Source organism: Rhinoraja longicauda, chromosome 7 (genome assembly GCF_053455715.1).
Source record: "Rhinoraja longicauda isolate Sanriku21f chromosome 7, sRhiLon1.1, whole genome shotgun sequence".
In the NCBI taxonomy this organism is placed as follows: Eukaryota; Metazoa; Chordata; class Chondrichthyes; order Rajiformes; family Arhynchobatidae; genus Rhinoraja; species Rhinoraja longicauda.
In genome coordinates, this window is record NC_135959.1 from 3,546,285 (window position 1) to 3,563,562 (window position 17,278).

The window sequence follows — 17,278 nt, forward strand, 5'->3', positions numbered from 1 at the left end:
CTTGCTGTAACTGAGCTCTGAAAGATTAATCTGTGGGGAACTAGAATGGCTTTTCTGAACCAAAATAAATACTGAGGTTTTTACTTTAACATGTCCAAAGATTACGGAGAGTTAAAAGGTGCCACACATTTACTGTGGCTTGAGGGCTGTGATTATGTTGTGAATGCTTATTCAGATTCACCACCCAGTCCATCAACTGAACAGTTGCTTTCAGCGCCAAATTATTTTCTCCAATGTTTTTAAATAGCATTTTCTAAGTAACTGGGAGGGTGAGGTTTCATTTTGAAGGCAGCCCCACTGGTGTTTTTAACTGGCTTTTGGCTCTGATCATTCTTCCTGTGTGAGTGGAGGGAGTGCGTGCTGGCGTTGAGGCGGATTGGCAAATCACAGGCAAGGCCATTCAGCCTGCTCTAGTTTGGTTCAATCGTGGATGAATGGCCTCCTTGCTGTGCCCTGCATGCCAGACATATGGACAGGAAAGGTTTCGTGGGATATGGGCTAATTGTAAGCTAATATGACAAACCCAGAATGCCAACATTACAACAGACAAGGTGGGCTGAAGGGCCTCTTTCCATGATGCATAGCTCTGACATTTATGCAATCTTGGAATTTCTGGGTAGGTTTAGACTTTAGAGATGCAGCGTGCAAACAGGCCTTTCGGTCCACCAAGTCCGCGCTGACCAGTGAATCCCGTACACTCGCACTATACTTCACACTAGAGACAATTCACAATCTTACCAAAGTCAATTTATCTGCAAACCTGTACTTCTTTGGAGTGTGGGAGGAAAGCAAAGCACCTGGAGTAAACCCACGTGGTCACAAAGGGAACGTACAAACTCTGTACAGACAGCAACCGTAATCAGAATTTAACATGGTTCTCTCACACTGTAATAACCATAGGTGTGCCTCAATGTTTGGCTTTTGAGAAAATGTGTTAAGGAAGAATTTGTAAGTTGCACTAAATGTTTTCCCTATAGTTTTAACATGAGCTCTGTAAACAAGAGGTCTTAAGGTTTTTGTTAAAAAAAATGTGAACACTAATTACAAATGAAATAAAAAATATTGCTCCATTAGAAATTAAATCTTCAAGTATTGTTTATGAGCTTGCTTCACTTACTGATTACCCCAAGGTTCTGAGGATGTGAGTAAAGTGGATACGTGGAGAATTTGGAACGGGAAGTTATTTTCAAGATGAAGGCTTGCTCATTTAAGACCCGATTGAGGCTAAATTCTTTGTCAGAGTCATATTGCCCAATGAGGCTGCGTGAGCCTCAGCGCACACTCATTAGTCCCATTCCCCCACATCTCCCTGCTACGTATTCTCCACCGCTCATCAACCCCCTCTGAATATTTTTCCTGTGGGAGCAATTTGCAGTAGACTACAGTATTAACCTGCCAGCACATCTTTAGGATGTGCGAGGCAAGTGGATTGTCCCTTGAGAGCAATCGCAGATTTCCGTGATAATTTGTTCTCCTTCACGTCCCCACTGTATTTCTTCCCCCACCGTACTCTAGATTCTTTTGCCATGTAACTATGCAACAGGGTAATGTTAATTAACAGTGGAATGGAAACTAGTCCCCTGCAGAAACCCATGTGGTCACTGGTGGAACATACAAATCCACACCTTGGCATCAGAGATCAGGACTGAACCTTGGTTGCTGGGCAACATTAAGTGCCGTCATGTAGCTCAGTCTAATACTATGCACCATGTCGGGATTGCCATTTTTGAAGATTGCTGTCATTGTACATATTTGGCAGAACATGCCCAAAATCCTCTTCAAGTTGTGTGGTATTGCTTCTGTTGTGACCTCCTGTGTAGAGCACACTCGAACAGATCCTCACTCATGAGCTGTCCCCCGCGCGGTTCACAGCATCACTTTCTAAGTAACGCTGGTCTACTTCTCCAGACCCAGCCTCTTCTGCCAACTTGATCATCCCTTCTGAGATTTTTCAGCCATATAAACCCATAGGAGCTCTGCTCACATTCCGGCAATAATTCTTTCCGAGCATCATTCCTCATTCGACGTGTTACATTCACACGAGTCACTGATGTAGTCATGTCGGAAGGAACTGCAGATGCTGGTTTACACTGAAGATGGACAAAAAATGCTGGAGTAACTCAGCGGGACAGGCAGCATCTCTGGAGAGAAGGAAAGTGTGACATTTTGGGTTAAGACCGAAACCTCTCCAGAGTTACTTCAGCATTTTGTCTATCGTTGAAGTAGTGTGTGGTTTGTAGGGCGGCACGGTAGCGCAACGGTAGAGTTGCTGCTTTACAGCGAATGCAGCGCCGGAGACTCAGGTTCGATCCTGACTACGGGTGCTGCACTGTAAGGAGTTTGTACGTTCTCCCCGTGACCTGCGTGGGTTTTCTCCGAGATCTTCGGTTTCCTCCCACACTCCAAAGACGTACAAGTATGTAGGTTAATTGGCTGGGTAAATGTAAAAATTGTCCCTAGTGGGTGTAGGATAGTGTCAATGTACGGGGATCGCTGGGCGGCACGGACTTGGTGGGCCGAAAAGGCCTGTTTCCGGCTGTATATATATGATATGATATGATACCTCTTCCAAATTTTCTGAATGGCGGACTTGTCGTTGCCACTCGGCAATGCTTCATTCCGTGCTGAACACAGCAGACAAATTCATGTCAAATGTTTGTACTGATTCTAATTGTTGTCCATTTTATGTTAAATTTTAGACTTTCGAGATACAGTGTGGAAACAGGCCCTTTGGCCTACCAAGTCCATGCTAACAACGATCACTCCGTACACTAGCACTATCCTACACACTGGGGACTATTTACAATTTTACCGAAGCCAATTAACCTACAAACGCACGTCTTTGGAGTGTGGGAGGTAACCGGAGCACCCGGAGAAAACCCACACGGTCACAGGGAGAATGCCCAAACTCTGTACAGACAGCACCCGTAGTCAGGATCAAACCCAGGTCTCTAGCACTGTAATGCAGCAACTCTACAGCTGCACCACTGTGCCGCCTCTGAAGTTAAAGTCTGAAGGTGTCATTGGATTTGGGTAATATATCACTGGATCGAGGTATTCATATACATTTGCCCTTTTGTTCTCATATGAGAAGATCTCCTGGCAAATTTGTCTTGTAGAATTTTTTAATTATGCAGCACAGTGGCACAGCTGGTAGAGTTGCTGCCTCACGGTGCTCGAGACCCAGGTTGAATAGTGTTTCAAACTAAAACTGTCCCATGTAACTTATTTAAATATATATTCGTGGAATGTATTAAGATGATAGGTTTAAGGTGAGAGGAGAAAGATTTAATAGGAGCCCGAGGGGAAACTATACAGAGGGTGGTGGGTATATGGAACGAGCTGCTGCCAAAGGAAGTAGTTGAGGCACATGCGATAACAATTTTTTAAGACATTTGGACAAGAGACAGAGAGGGGAGGTTTAGAGGATATGGGCTGAAAGCAGGCAGGTGAGACCCGTGTTGATGGGGCACCTTAGTCGACATGGGGAAGTTGGGCTGAAGGGCATGCTCCATGCTGTATGACTCTTTGACTCTATGACATTGAGGCCAAGAGCCAGATGATGAGTCTCATTAACTGGTGCCCCATTTTGGTGATACTAAGCATTTTCTTTGTCAGCCTTGGGGTAAATTCCTGTCAAGCGACTCTGTAGCTCTGTTAAATAAATTCAATGTCCCGTGTTACAATGAACTGATAATGGTGAGAAAATTGCAGTAGTTCACTTCGGTCCCCCCCCCTCCCCCACTTAATTCCTAATTCAGCTCTTCCCACTGAACCCAAAATTATTTGCAGAATTGTTGTGATCGTTTCTTCTGTTTTTCAGTTTCTTGGTGGATTCACTAAATAGTATTCATGTAAATATTAGCAGAGTTCTTTGCATCTTTTCTGGTAGAGGTGGATGTCAAAAGGCAGGACTTCCCATTGTTTTAATGAATTAAATCTGTGAATTTCATTCTCGTTTTACAGACTTCACACTGCTCAACGTGCAATAAAACAGACTCAGGTAACCGTTCAGAAAGTAGGCAAGGAAATTGAGGAGAAGTTACGATTAACAGCATCAACAACAAAATTGGTAAGATCGGAATTAAGTGCTTCAATATTTGTTCTAAGCTCAGGATTATTGACACCACTTGCAGTATGCAATTGTGCTCAAATCTTACAGTATATTTGTCTTTGTCATTTTAGAGATCTTGGAGGTAGAACAGTACAGAGCACAAGAGCAGGTCCCTTGGCCCACTGTCTGTGCTGAACAAATTAAACTAATCCCTTCTGCCTGCATATAATCTATATCCCTCCATTCTCTACAAATTTATGTGCCTATCTAAAAGCCTCATAAACGCCACTATTGTACCCACTTGGACTGGCTGCACATCCCAGGCACCCGCACTCTCTCAGTAAAACAAAAACCTGTGCTACACGTCTTCTTTTAAGCTTTCAACCCCCCCCCCCCCCCCGCACAACCTAAAGCTATGCCTTTAGTATTTGACATTTCAATTGTCGGGAAAACATTCTGTCTCTCTACCCTAACTGAGCTCATGATAATTTTATAAACATCTGAGGTCTCCCCTCAGCCTCTGACATGCCAGAGGAAACAATTCAAATTTGTCCAACCTCTCCTTATGGCTATTATCCTCTAATCTGGGCAGCATCCTAGTAGACCTCATCTGCACCCTCTCCAAAGCCTCAACATCCTTCCTGTAATGGGTCGAACAGAACTGCACACAGTTTCGACAATATTTGGAGTACTAAGTTTTATAAAGCATGACTTCCTGACTCTTGTACTCAATGCTCTGACTGATGAAAGCAGGCATACCATATTCCTTCTTTACCACTCAATCTGTTCTAACTCGACCTGCCATTTCTCCACCCATATCTGTAACTGATCTTTTTCCTATGTTGTCACGAAGCATTGACTCCACAATTACTCTGCAGTGACGCTGAATTAGGCATGTGTTTTCAATCTGATCAGACTGTATTGTAATGAAATCACCTGAGAGGCTATCTGTCAACACATTCCCAATTACGAGCCAATAGCATTTTGGGTTGTCAAGATGTCCTGTTGGACCAACGGTTATTTTTTTCACCCTGAAGGGATGATATCCCAGCATGGGAAGGAAGACCTATGTGCACTTTTAGAATGATTGATAAAGTTTCAGATGAAAGGTTGCAACAGTTGAAGATATTTGGACCCTGGAGAGTGATGGGTGCTTGTTATCCAAGTTGTTGACGTTCTTTTAAATTCTTTTTTTTTTTAACCTGTCACGGGCAAGGTCAGTATTTATTACCAATTCTAAGTTGCTTGAGAAGGTGGTAGGGAGCTGGCTTTGTGAATCACTTCTTCTGGTGAAGGGGCTTCAGCGGTGTTGATAGTAAGGAGGCAAGCTCCATAATTTAGTGTGTGGCAATGAAGGACCGGTGATTTTCATTCCAAATCCAGATGGTATGCAACTTGAAGGGGAGTAGCAGGTTTTAGTGTTCCCACGTTATACCTTGCCTATGTCCACTGATTTGGATGAGGTTGTTGAAGTAGTCTCGTGAGTAACGGCTACGCGCTGTGTGAATGGTACACAACACAGCCGCAATGAACAGTTGATGGTGGGAAATGAATGTTCAGGGAGGCTATTGGAGAGCCGGTCAAGCATGTATGTTGACCTCCTACAGTGTGAAGGAAGATGCAAGTTGGTTCACTATATTTTATTAAGTGAACTGTGAAGGGTTTGTTGTAGGGGGGGAAGCCTGGCTCAATGAGGAAACCCAGTAGAGAGCAGGAGAAAAAAAAATAGTGGTGGGAAAACTAAAAGATAAAATACAATTAAAAGCAAAATGTGTCACATTGGAAAGAAAGCAAGGAAGAGGCGTTGGACTGGCTGGAAGAAAGGCATCCAAGATCTAGGTGTGAATAATTTGAGTCTTTTTGTGTGTGTAAAAGAGCAACATGAAGCCCTCTCACTGGTAATAATTGGTATTTAATGTTTAGAATTGGGAGTTGTGTTCACAGCCCAGAGGTTAGATCCTCACAATGGGCGCTGTCTGTGTGGAGTTTGCACATTCGTCATGCCACCACGTGGGTTTCTTCCGGGGACTGTGGTTTCCTCCCACATCCCAAAGATGTGCAGGGTCTGTAGGTGAATTAGCCACTGTAAATTTCTTCCACTATCTCAGGAAAGTGAAATAACATAGAACTAGTGTGAATGGGTGATCAATGGTCAACGTAGACACGATGGACCGAAGGACTTGTTCCCACAAAGTATCTCTGAACTAAACTAAGCAGTGTGGTTTTGAAAGAAATGAATGTTATTCTTCGTTCTGAATTTAAAAAAATTACTTAATAGAATTTCTTCAGTGTAACTGAATGTAGCAGCCATTTAAATGTATTATGTTGGCCAAAGAGTTTTATCCGGTGGTGTAAAAAGTCTAGATTTTCTTAGTATTGATGCAGGATCTTTGATTTAATTCCCAACACTATCATAAATAATGCTTTGAAGGCAAATTGATGATCATTTAAAATTATTCAGATTTGAATCAATCTAGTGCTGTGTAGTAGGCACATTTTCTGAGAAGCCAGTGCAAAGATGTGTGTTTTCTTTTACTTTTTTGATGAAAGTTTCCAATGCCAGTGTTATTTCAAGATGTTGTTTGTAGGTGTCACATCTGTGCTGAAAGACATCCATCATTTTCCATGATACATCTTCCCAATGTGTTAACACCCAATTCAATCTGGAGATCTTTAAGTCTACTAAATTCTGTCTGAGACCACTAGCTTTAAAAGACACATTGCCCAGAATGACATGGTTGATTATGTCATGGCTATTCATCTTGTAGCTTTCGATCCGAATGTATAAATCTATGGTGTCCTTTCCAGCCAAGGTTACAGCTGCAGTTGTTCAGAACGGCAGCAATTTTCAACCTCTCATTCTGTTTTCAGGACCATTTGCTATTTTTGGTTAAATGTAGACATCTGTGAAAACACGACTCTGGTGTCAAATTCAGAGACCACTTCTTGGAGAAAAAAAATTGCTGCAGACAGTTTGTAGAACCTCAGTAGTTAGAAGTGATGAACAGTGATGTGAAATTATATAGTGCTTTGGAAAAATGTAATCTAGAATGAAGGTGCTTAGCACCAATGAACAACTTCTTATTCACTGGAATGTCCATTTTGTCCTTAAAACGTTTTCTACAAGGGTATTGTGCATCTTGTGTAGACAAAATAACTTAATGAAGAAAGCTTTGGGGTGAAAACCCCCCCCACAGTGCTGGAGTAACTCATCGGGTCAGGCAGCATCCCTGGAGAACATGGATAGGTGATGTTTTGGGTCAGGACCGGAAAGGTCATCTATCTATTTTTTTCATTAACCGGCATCTGCACTTCCTTGTTTCTACAAGAATGTTTTGAATCATTTACAATTTCCTGGTGGTTCTTTGCATGGACATATGTATATTTAATTCCAAATTATTTTTTTTTGAGGCTTCACTTTAATGACAAGAAAAATGTTTGGTGGCCAATTATCCGACTATTTACTGTCTGGAGTTTTGCTCTGTGTTGAGTACCTGTTCCAATTAAATATTGATGGGAATTCCACCTCTGGACTTTGTTCCCCCTCCAGTATTTAATATTTGATACAAATCCTTTGCTTTCATCTCGCTGTAAGTACTATTCATGCCCTTTTTTGCTCCTTTTTAAAAATTGGCCTTCACATTCATCTCCAGCATTAACCATGTGTTCAATTACCTCTGTCATCCTCCTGCCCTCTCATGTTTGCACAGATGCTGTCTGACACGCTGAGTTACTCCAGCACTTTGTGTCTTTATTTGTAAACCAGCAGCTGCAGTTCCTTGTTTCTACATTCTCTAAAAAAACGGGTTATTTCTGCCTTGCTATTCTAAGTCATAGTCATACAGCACGGAAATAGGCCTTTTGGCCCAACTTGCCCATGCCGATCGAGATACCCCATCCACACTAGCCCTATCTGCCTTTGTTTGGTTCATATCCCTCTAAACCTTTCCTTTCCCTGTAAATGTTCAAATGGATTTTAAATGTCATTATTGTACCTGGCTCAACTATCTCCTCTGGCAGATCAGTCTGTGTACCCACAGCCCTCTGTGTAAAGAAGTTGCCGCTCAGGTTCCTATTCCCTTAAACCTAGTTCTTGATTCCGCTACCCTGGAAAAATGACTCTGCATTCCATTTCTGTCGACTGTTTGTCTCTGGATTGTATGTGGGATAGGGATATCTCCTTTGGAAATTTTTGAATTATGAATTTTATTTGTCATTCAAAGATGTTATTTTGGATTTGAACCAATTATTAGCTATATCAATACGAGAATGTCATGTGATGTACCTGATTTTTCTGTTGCCAAGTTTTGATGGCGTTGTGTAAAACATTACACATGGGGTGGTGCACCGCGCTGTTTCAGGTGAGAACTCAATCTGATCATAGTTTGGTCAATGCTGCTCCTAAACAGCCCACCAGACGTAAAGGAATCTGAAGAATTATTTAAAACCCTCGTGTGTACACATCACCAATCTAAAACTGCGATGGAAACTGAAATCTTTCTCTTTGTGAACACTAACGTTCGGGATATTGTTAGTGTACTGGAGAAGCCAGCAGTGGCATCATTGGTTACACAGCCCCAGGAATATGAACTTTAAATGTAATTTCTCTCTAAGCCATTTGAATGCAACTTGTGGGGATGGTGGTAAACTGAAGGGGTGATTGTTGGAAGTAAAAGGGTTTTACTGTTCTTTTCCTGTTAGAAAAAGGAACGAGAGCGTTTGCAGTTGAAGATCCTGGTGCTTCGGAATGAACTCGAGAGACAGGAGAAGGCACTGGGACGGGAGCTGGATGTGTTGCAGAAGGAATTGCTTGCATTCCAGGACAAAGGCAAGTACATATTTTGCAAAAATACTTGGATTTTTGTTTTTGGTTTGAATATTGGAAAAAATTACGATCATTGAATAATAGTCATACCGCATGGAAACAGGCCCTTTGGCCCAACTTGCCCATACCAACCAACATGCCCCATCTATACTGGACCCACCAGCCTGGGGTTGGTTAATATCCCTTTAAACCTTTCCTCTGCATGTCCCTGTCCAAACCTATTTTAGATGTTATAGTATCTGCCCCAACCACCTTCCCTGGCAGCATGTCCCATATCTGTGCGTAAATGCTTTCCCTTGCACCGTAAACCTATGTCCTCTAGTTCTTGATTCCCCAACTCTGGGTAAAAGAATCTGTGCATTCAGCACAATCCTGATAGTGGTGATGTGGATTAGATGGAGGCAAAGGAAGCCTTTGAGGCCCTTTTATGAGGTCAATTTCTTGTTTGCTTGTATACACATCAAACACTTGGGGCAACAAAATCTAGTCCGTTTGAAGAAGGGTCTCGACCCGAAACGTCATCTCCCCATGTTACTCAGCAATGCTGCCTGACCCACTGAATTCCTCCAGCACGTTGTTTTTTTTACCAGCATCTGCAGTTCCTTGAGACTAAATAATAGCCTGAGCAGACTTTTGAGAGTTAAATTGATTAACAGGAGCAATGGAATCATTCCGGAAGGAAAAGTGACCTCTGACTTTTTTTTTCTAAAATGAAAGGGAATCCAATTTAAGGTGTCCTCGATTTAACATGAAGTTATTGATAGATATTTTTTTTGTGATGCATATTCAAAATCTGTAATTATTTCAGGTATCTGGTGAAGTTTAAAAAAAAAATCCTGTTCTTCCCAGACTTCAGTGAGCAATGTTCCTGAGTTTAGCTGTTTGCATTTTCCCACCAAAGTTTGGTGCCTTGATGATTTAAATTCAATTTTTTTTGTTTGCCTAGCATCTGGGGAAATTAAGACCCATGTGCATTCAGGAGAAAAATGCCCAAAGGGCGAAGGTTTTCATACATTTGTCTCCGGTACTATCACTCATTGTCAGCAATGTGTCAAACACTCTGTCAAGTATATATTAGGAGTGTGTTAGTGCGAATGGGCTGGGATGGTAAGACGGCCGATCCATCGCTGGTTCCTGCAAAACTATTTTCGTTGAGAATTAGGTCATTGAAGTTGAAAATTGGTGGAAATCTCACATTTTCTCAAATTGGGTAGGAACCAAATCCCTTGGTGTGACTAGTTGCTGTTAATTTAGATATTGCTGGAGATAATGAGATATATTTAGGGGAAAAATTGGTTAAATTCATAACACAAAAACCTTCTCTGGTGGGTTGAATTAAAATGTAATTGAGACCATTAGCTCCCACAAAGCAGCCTTGGGGCATTACTTTTAGTTGCAGCCACTGACACTTACACCTTAAAATTGGCGTTATAAAAAAATAAATCTGGTTATTTTCCTTTTTAAAATAATTAAAGGCTGTAATGAACACATTTGAAGAAAAAAAAAGCACTAAATTGAAACCATAATTTTGTGGCCCGAGTTTGCATTTTTAAGAGGTAAAAGTATTCTAAAGTTTGAGATCTTGTTGCACATTTGTTGGAGGTGGAGGACTGTTCAGTCTTGATTTCAGCAAAATAAGGGGAAGCAACTGTGTACAATCCTTTTTCTTGAAGGATTTCATTATTTTCCGTTTTTTTTGTCTCCAAGAAGGCACTTGGCTGTCATCAATTTAGTTTCCGATTTCAGCTCTTCATTGTCAAAAGTATGATAAAATCGCCCTGAGGAAGAGAGGAAATTGCTTTTGTCAGTGTGCTGTAGAATAACAAATGGATTAGGGAGGAGGTGAATTAGATAGAATTACTGTAGTTGGAATGATTCCAGTTGGGGATTGCTGTGTGTACCTACAAGACACTTGTGTCCGTGTTCTCTGATGGAATAATAAAGAAGCTGCAATAAGAAGAATGGGTGGATATGGTCGACTTCTGATACTACATATGCTTCTGAGGTCATTGTAAAAAAACATTGGTAAAATGCTCTTGATTTGCTGTCCCTCATGGAACATCTTGTCTTTGGCCCCTCCGTTTAATTATGTGTTCACACTCAATTGCCGTCAGAAGTCATAGTCATACAGCATGAAAACAGACCCTTCGGCACAACCTGCCCACACCAGGAAAGATGCCCCATCTACAGTCATCCCACATGCCCATATCCCTCTAAATCTTTCCTATCCATGTACCTGCCCAAGTGCCTTTTCAATGTTGTTATCATACCTGGCTCAGCTACCTCCTCTGGCAGCTCATTCCATATACTCACCACCCTGCTCATGCCGACCAGGAAGCATCATTTCCATTCGTCCCACCTGCCTGTGTTTAGCCCATATATGTATCTCTAAACCTTTCCATGTACCAGTCTAAATGGATTTTAAATGCTGTTATATAGTAGCTGGCTCAACCACCTCCTCTGGCACATGTGTCCATTTACCCACCACCCTCTGTGTGTAAAACAAAGTCATAGAAAGTGAGGGCTGTTTATTTAACCTACAGCGAGATCTAATATTGATTGTTAATGCATCTCCAGTTAGGGTCATAAGGCCATAAGTCAGAAGGTCATAAGTGATAAGAATAGAATTAAGCCATTCGGCGCATCAAGTCTACTCCGCCATTCAATCATGGCTGTTCGATCTGTCCCCCCTAAACACATTCTTCTGCCTTCTCCCGATAATCTCTGACACCTGTACTAATCAAGAACCTATCTATACCTTAAAAATATCCACTGCCTTGGCCTCCACAGCCTTCTGTGGCAAAGAAATCCATATATTCACCACCCTCTGACTAAAGAAATTCCTCCTCATCATCTTAAAAGAATGTCCTTTAATTCTGAGGCTATGACCACAAGTCTCTCCGACTCGTGGAAACATCCTCTCCACATCCACTCCATCCAAGCCTTTCACTATTCTGTATGTTTCAATGAGGTCTCCCCTCATTCTTCTAAATTCCAGCGAGTACAGGCCCAGTGCCGACAAACGCTCATCATAGATTTACCTACCAATTCCTGGGATCATTGTTGTAAACCTCCACTGGACCCTCTCCAGAGACAGCACATCTTTCCTCAGATATTTATATATATAATTCCTTTATTTGTCGCACACCGGGGAAATTTGCAGTGTTACAGTAGAAAAGTGGATAGCAAGAGACATTCATTATAAATAAAAATAAAGATAAGGATAATTGTCATCATTTACTGTGTTTTTTTAAACTGTTACTGTTAACTGGTCTGTTGACTGGTCTGCTGGGTGTAGCGCTGGTTGTGCAGTCTCACAGCAGCGGGAAGGAAGGACGTCCAATATCTCTCCTTCACACATATGGAGCCCAAAACAGCTCACAATATTCCAAAGCGGCCTGACCAGTGCCTTATAGAGCCTCAGCTTTACATCCCTCATGAGGCTCCCTGAACAAACCGAATCACTTGGTTTTGTAGGAAAATAACTACAGATATTGGTACAAATCGAAGGTATCACAAGTTTCTTAGCATTTACACCCCAGCGGTATGAACATTGATTTCTCTAACTTTAGATAGCTCCTCTGTTCCTCTCTTTCCCCTCCCCCTTCCTTCCCAGTTCTCCCACTGTCTTCCTGTTTCCAACTACATCCTTTCTTTGATCCGCCCCCTCCCCTGACATCAGTCTGAAGAAGGGTCTTGACCCGAAACGTCACCCATTCCTTCTCTCCTGAGATGCTGCCTGACCCGCTGAGTTACTCCAGCTTTTTGTGATACCTTCGACTCACTTGGTTTCATTCCTACACATTCTTCCTGTGACCATGTGGGTTTGCTCCTGATGCTCCACTTTTCTCCCATGTCCCAAAGACGTGTAGGTTAATAGGCCTCCGTAAATTGCCCCTGGCGTGAAGCGAGTGGATGCAAAAGTGGGATAACAAACAGCTAGTGTGAACGGGTGATCGATGGTCGGCATGGACTCGGTGGGCCGAAAGGCCTGTTTTTATGCTGTATCTTTCAAACAATTAATAAAATTGACACCAAGGCAAATTCTTTGTATGTATACATACTTGGCTAATAAAATTTATTCAATTCAGTTCAATTCAAAAATACCGCATTGTAATCCTGCATAGTATAGGAATGTTCAAATCCAGCGACGGAAATGCAAAAAAAACCCGAATGTAACTAGTCTTCAGAGAAAATAAACCTTCGGCAGCCAGACATGGCCTTTCCAGAAATAGACACATCTGTAATTGCTGCATCTCAATAACTCAGCAGTTAATTAAATATGCCCCCTCCACTCTGCAGAAACAACCTGAGAAAGTAAACTTTCAATCCTGAATTTCTGTCTCACCAATTTGGTTTCTGCTCAACCTAGTCTTGTTTTCCAAGTACTGGCACCTCACGTTTTAAGCGTATTAGATGTGTGCGCTTTTGAAATAAAGAGTTTGTTCCTTTACCTTGATTTACCTACTGGCATTTTTGTAATAAGCGCTCAAATTTACCTGCTGACAGCGTAGTTGCATATATGTTTCATTAACGCATTTTAAAATTACGTGCTGCTTTTCAAGCACTTAACACCTGCTTGTTACGCAAGGTGCCTGTGGTTTCTTAGCATTGATAACATCCAGATGACTTCAGTTTAGTTTATTGTCACGTGTACTGAGGTACAGTGAAAAACTTTTGTCGTGTGCTCACCAGTCAGCGGAACGACAATACATGATTGAAATCGAGCCATTCACAGTATATGGACAATGTAGAGTGTTTCAATGAGAAGGCGGTGAATTAGTTAAATTGGACTGTTGCACTGTGTTGGAAGTGCACTTGGTCGCTGTCTTGCTGAAAATAATGCTGTAAAATTTAAATTTTTTTCATGAATCAATTCTATTTCACAATAAGGAGGAGTGAGGGATTCTGTTTAATTTGTTTCAAATGTTATTACTGAGACAGAAAACAAAGTGCTCGAGGGTGAGGCAGCATATGTGTGGAGGGAATGAATAGATTCCATTAACGGAATCAAGGGATATGGGGAGAAAGCAGGAACGGGGTACTGATTTTGGATGATCAGCCATGATCATATTGAATGGCGGTATTAGCTCGAAGGGCCAAATGGTTCCTTTTTCTTTCATTTCAGCTGAGCCTTAATCTTCTTGTAGTGTACCAGAGTTGGGCGGTCACGGTGGTGCAGCGGTAGAGTTGCTGACATACAGCGAATGCAGCGCTGGCGGCCCGGGTTCAATCCCGACTATGGGTGCTATCTGTACGGAGTTTGTACGTTCTCCCCGTGACCTGCATGGGTTCTCTGCGAGATTTTCGGTTTCCTCCCGCACTACAAAGACGTACAGGTTTGTAGGTTAATTGACTTGATAAACGTAAATCCTAGTGGGTGTAGGATAGTGTTAGTGTTCGGGGATCGCTGGTCGGCGCGGACCCGGTTGGCCGAAGGGCTTGTTTCCATGCTGTATCTCTAAACTAAACTAAACTAAAAGTTGGTTTGAATCTATCTTGGTCTGGCATAATGGCACAACATCCTTTGTTCAAACCTAACCTCCAGTTCTGTCTCTGGAGTTCACCCATTCTCTCAGTGATTTTGTGGGTTCCCACTTGGTGTTTTTCCTCCTCTACTCTAAAGATGTGAATTGGTCGAATAATTGATGGCTGTAACTTTTCCCAGGTGTGTAGGTACATGGTAAAATCTGAGAGGAGTTGAAGGGAACGTGGCAGAGAAAAAAAACCCTGTGATTAGTGGAAAGCAGTCTAATGAAGTTTCCGACCCGAAACGTCACCCATCCTTTTTCTCCAGAGATGCTGAGTTACTCCAGCACACTGTGGTATAAACCAGCATCTGCAGTTCCTTCCTGCATGAGATTAGTGTAACCTTGGTGTTTGATTGTCAGTGTGGACATGGTGGTCTGAAGGGCCTGGTTCCATGCTATAAGTCTCGATGACCCTGACTCTAAAGCCTCAAGGTTGGCTAAATGGTCAGAGGGACTCGATGGAATTACTTGCGTTTGGACCACACACAGTGACCGTTAACCGTTGAACCTTTTATGCTGGCTTTAAGTTTGTTTCACTTTATGATTCTATGATTATCATCTTAGTTTAGTTTAACTTATTGTCACGTGTACGAGGTATAGCGAAAAGCTTTTTTGTTGTGTGCTACCCAATCACTGTTAAGAGTATGCATGATTACAAGCCACCCACAGTGTACAGATACAGGATAAAGAAAATGACGTTAAGTGCAAGATAAGGTCCAGAAAAGAGAGAAAATACTTATCATTCGACGGCACAGTGGGGCTATAGGTAATGAACCTGTCCCAGAGGTCCAATGACCAAGGTTTGATTCTGACCTCCAATACTACCTGTGTGACCTTTGAATATTCTCCCGATTACCACACAGGTTTTCCCTGGGTGCACTACTTTCCTTTTCCATTTCAAAGGAGTGAAAAAATTACTGCTGGTTGCAGTAAATTTGCCGCAATGCAGGTGGTTAGTAATGGAATCAGCAGGGTATTCATGGGCACATGAATGAATGGTCGAGGAATGGGTTTGATGAGATTGCTCCAGATGTGGCATTAATTTGATGGGCTGAATGGCCGCCTTTGTTGTAAAGAAATGCTGAATATGGCATATTCTCAAAATATATTGTCACAGATCTTTCTGAGATGCCACGGTGGCGCAGCGGTAGAGTTGCTGCCTTACAGCGAATGCAGCACCGGATTCGGTCCCGACTACGGGTGCTGTCTGCACGGAGTTTGTACGTTCTCCCCGTGACCTGTGCGGGTTTTCTCCGAGATCTTCGGTTTCCTCCCACACTCCAAAGACGTACTGGTTTGTAGGTTAATTGGCTTGATAAACGTAAAAATTGTCCCTAATGGGTGTAGGATAATGTTAATGTGCGGGGATCACTGGTCGGCGTGGACTCGGCGGGCCGAAGTGCCTGTTTCCGCACTGTATCTCTAAACTGATGCCGTTCTTTTGCATCTATATCCTAAAAAACTGTCAAAATCATCTCCAATAACTTTAAAATGATGAGGTATTTGGAAACGGCTACAATGAAGGCCTTGACAAAGTCCACGCCATGGCAAATGACATTTCATGTTGTTAATTGCCACGTATTATGCATCTGAAGAAATAAATAGGTTAAAGTTTACATGATGAATGCCACTGAGCCAGTGGGAGTTGGGCTGAGCTAACTGGGAGTAACTGCAAATATTAATATATCAATGTAAAGAGGACAAGTGCCATTTCATCCTTGTTATATAAAACTACCACTGTTAGAAGTTTATTATTTTTGGTTAATTTGAACAGGAGCAAGACCTGCAGGTGATGTGTAGAACTACCTTGAACAGGCCTTTTGGCTTGTTCAGTCACAGTAGGAAATTCTCATGTTGCCTTCATGAGAGCTTTTCCTTCAATGGGTTTCTGACCTGGTGTAAAGAGCACAACAGGGTCCTTGTTGACACCCACAAGACCATCTGCAAAGTGCATTGGGTGATAAAAGATGTAACCCAGCGTTAGAGGGCTCTTTGAAAGAAATGTTGATGAACGCTGTCCAGTCTAGGTCATTAAGGTTGGCCATTTAGGTGAGATGCTAAATCATTGTCAGCATTGGTAAATTCCCTTCAGAAAGAAAAAGATTTTATTGAACCAAATTATGAACGTGTGAATTAACATCAGGAATATACTACGTAGCTCCTACAGTGTGCTTCTCCTGAAGTCAGAAGGAGGGTTCCGACCATTCAAGAGAGAGCTAGATAGAGCTCTTAAGGATAGCGGAGTCAGGGGGTATGGGGAGAAGGCAGGAACGGGGTACTGATTGAGAATGATCAGCCATGATCACATTGAATGGTGGTGCTGGCTCGAAGGGCTGAATGGCCTACTCCTGCACCCATTGTCTACTGTCTAAAACGTCACCTATCCATGACTTCCGGAGATGCTGCCTGACCCGCTGAGTTATTCCAGCAAGCTTTTGACATCTGCAATTCCTTGTGTTTGCTCCAGTCTGAGAGATTCATGATATCTACAAGTTAATTGCTGATGGAGATTTTTCAGTGGTAATTATGTCGTCAATGCCACTCTCTGGAGCATCTGGGTGAGCAAGAGGATTGAGCGCAGCCTGCGGCAGCTGAGCGGTGCAGCGGTGGAAGGAGCTGACGGCATCGCGCTGGGCCAGGCCGACCCCATCCTCATCGATCCAGTGCCACCAGGACACCGAGCCTTAAAGTGAGAAATATTAGAAATTGCATCTCTCCTTCAATAGTCAATTTATTTATTTGTCTCATACACATAAATGTGCAGTGAAATGAAAGATTACCCGCAGTTCAACAATAAGACCAATAAAAATAAGCAATAGAAATATGCAATAACACACACAATCATAAACCAACACCAAACAAAAGAAA

General features: G+C 42.3%; 1 protein-coding gene across 2 annotated transcripts in view; it reads left to right on the forward strand.

Annotated features, from left to right (window-relative positions):
• uvrag (UV radiation resistance associated gene) overlaps nt 1-17,278 on the forward strand; it is a 292,355-nt gene that overhangs the window by 67,146 nt on the left and 207,931 nt on the right. For both annotated transcript variants that reach the window (XM_078401991.1, XM_078401992.1), the window contains exons 7-8: nt 3,967-4,072; nt 8,756-8,882. In XM_078401991.1, the coding sequence (XP_078258117.1) occupies nt 3,967-4,072; nt 8,756-8,882 (233 nt within the window). The remainder of the gene's footprint in view (nt 1-3,966; nt 4,073-8,755; nt 8,883-17,278) is intronic.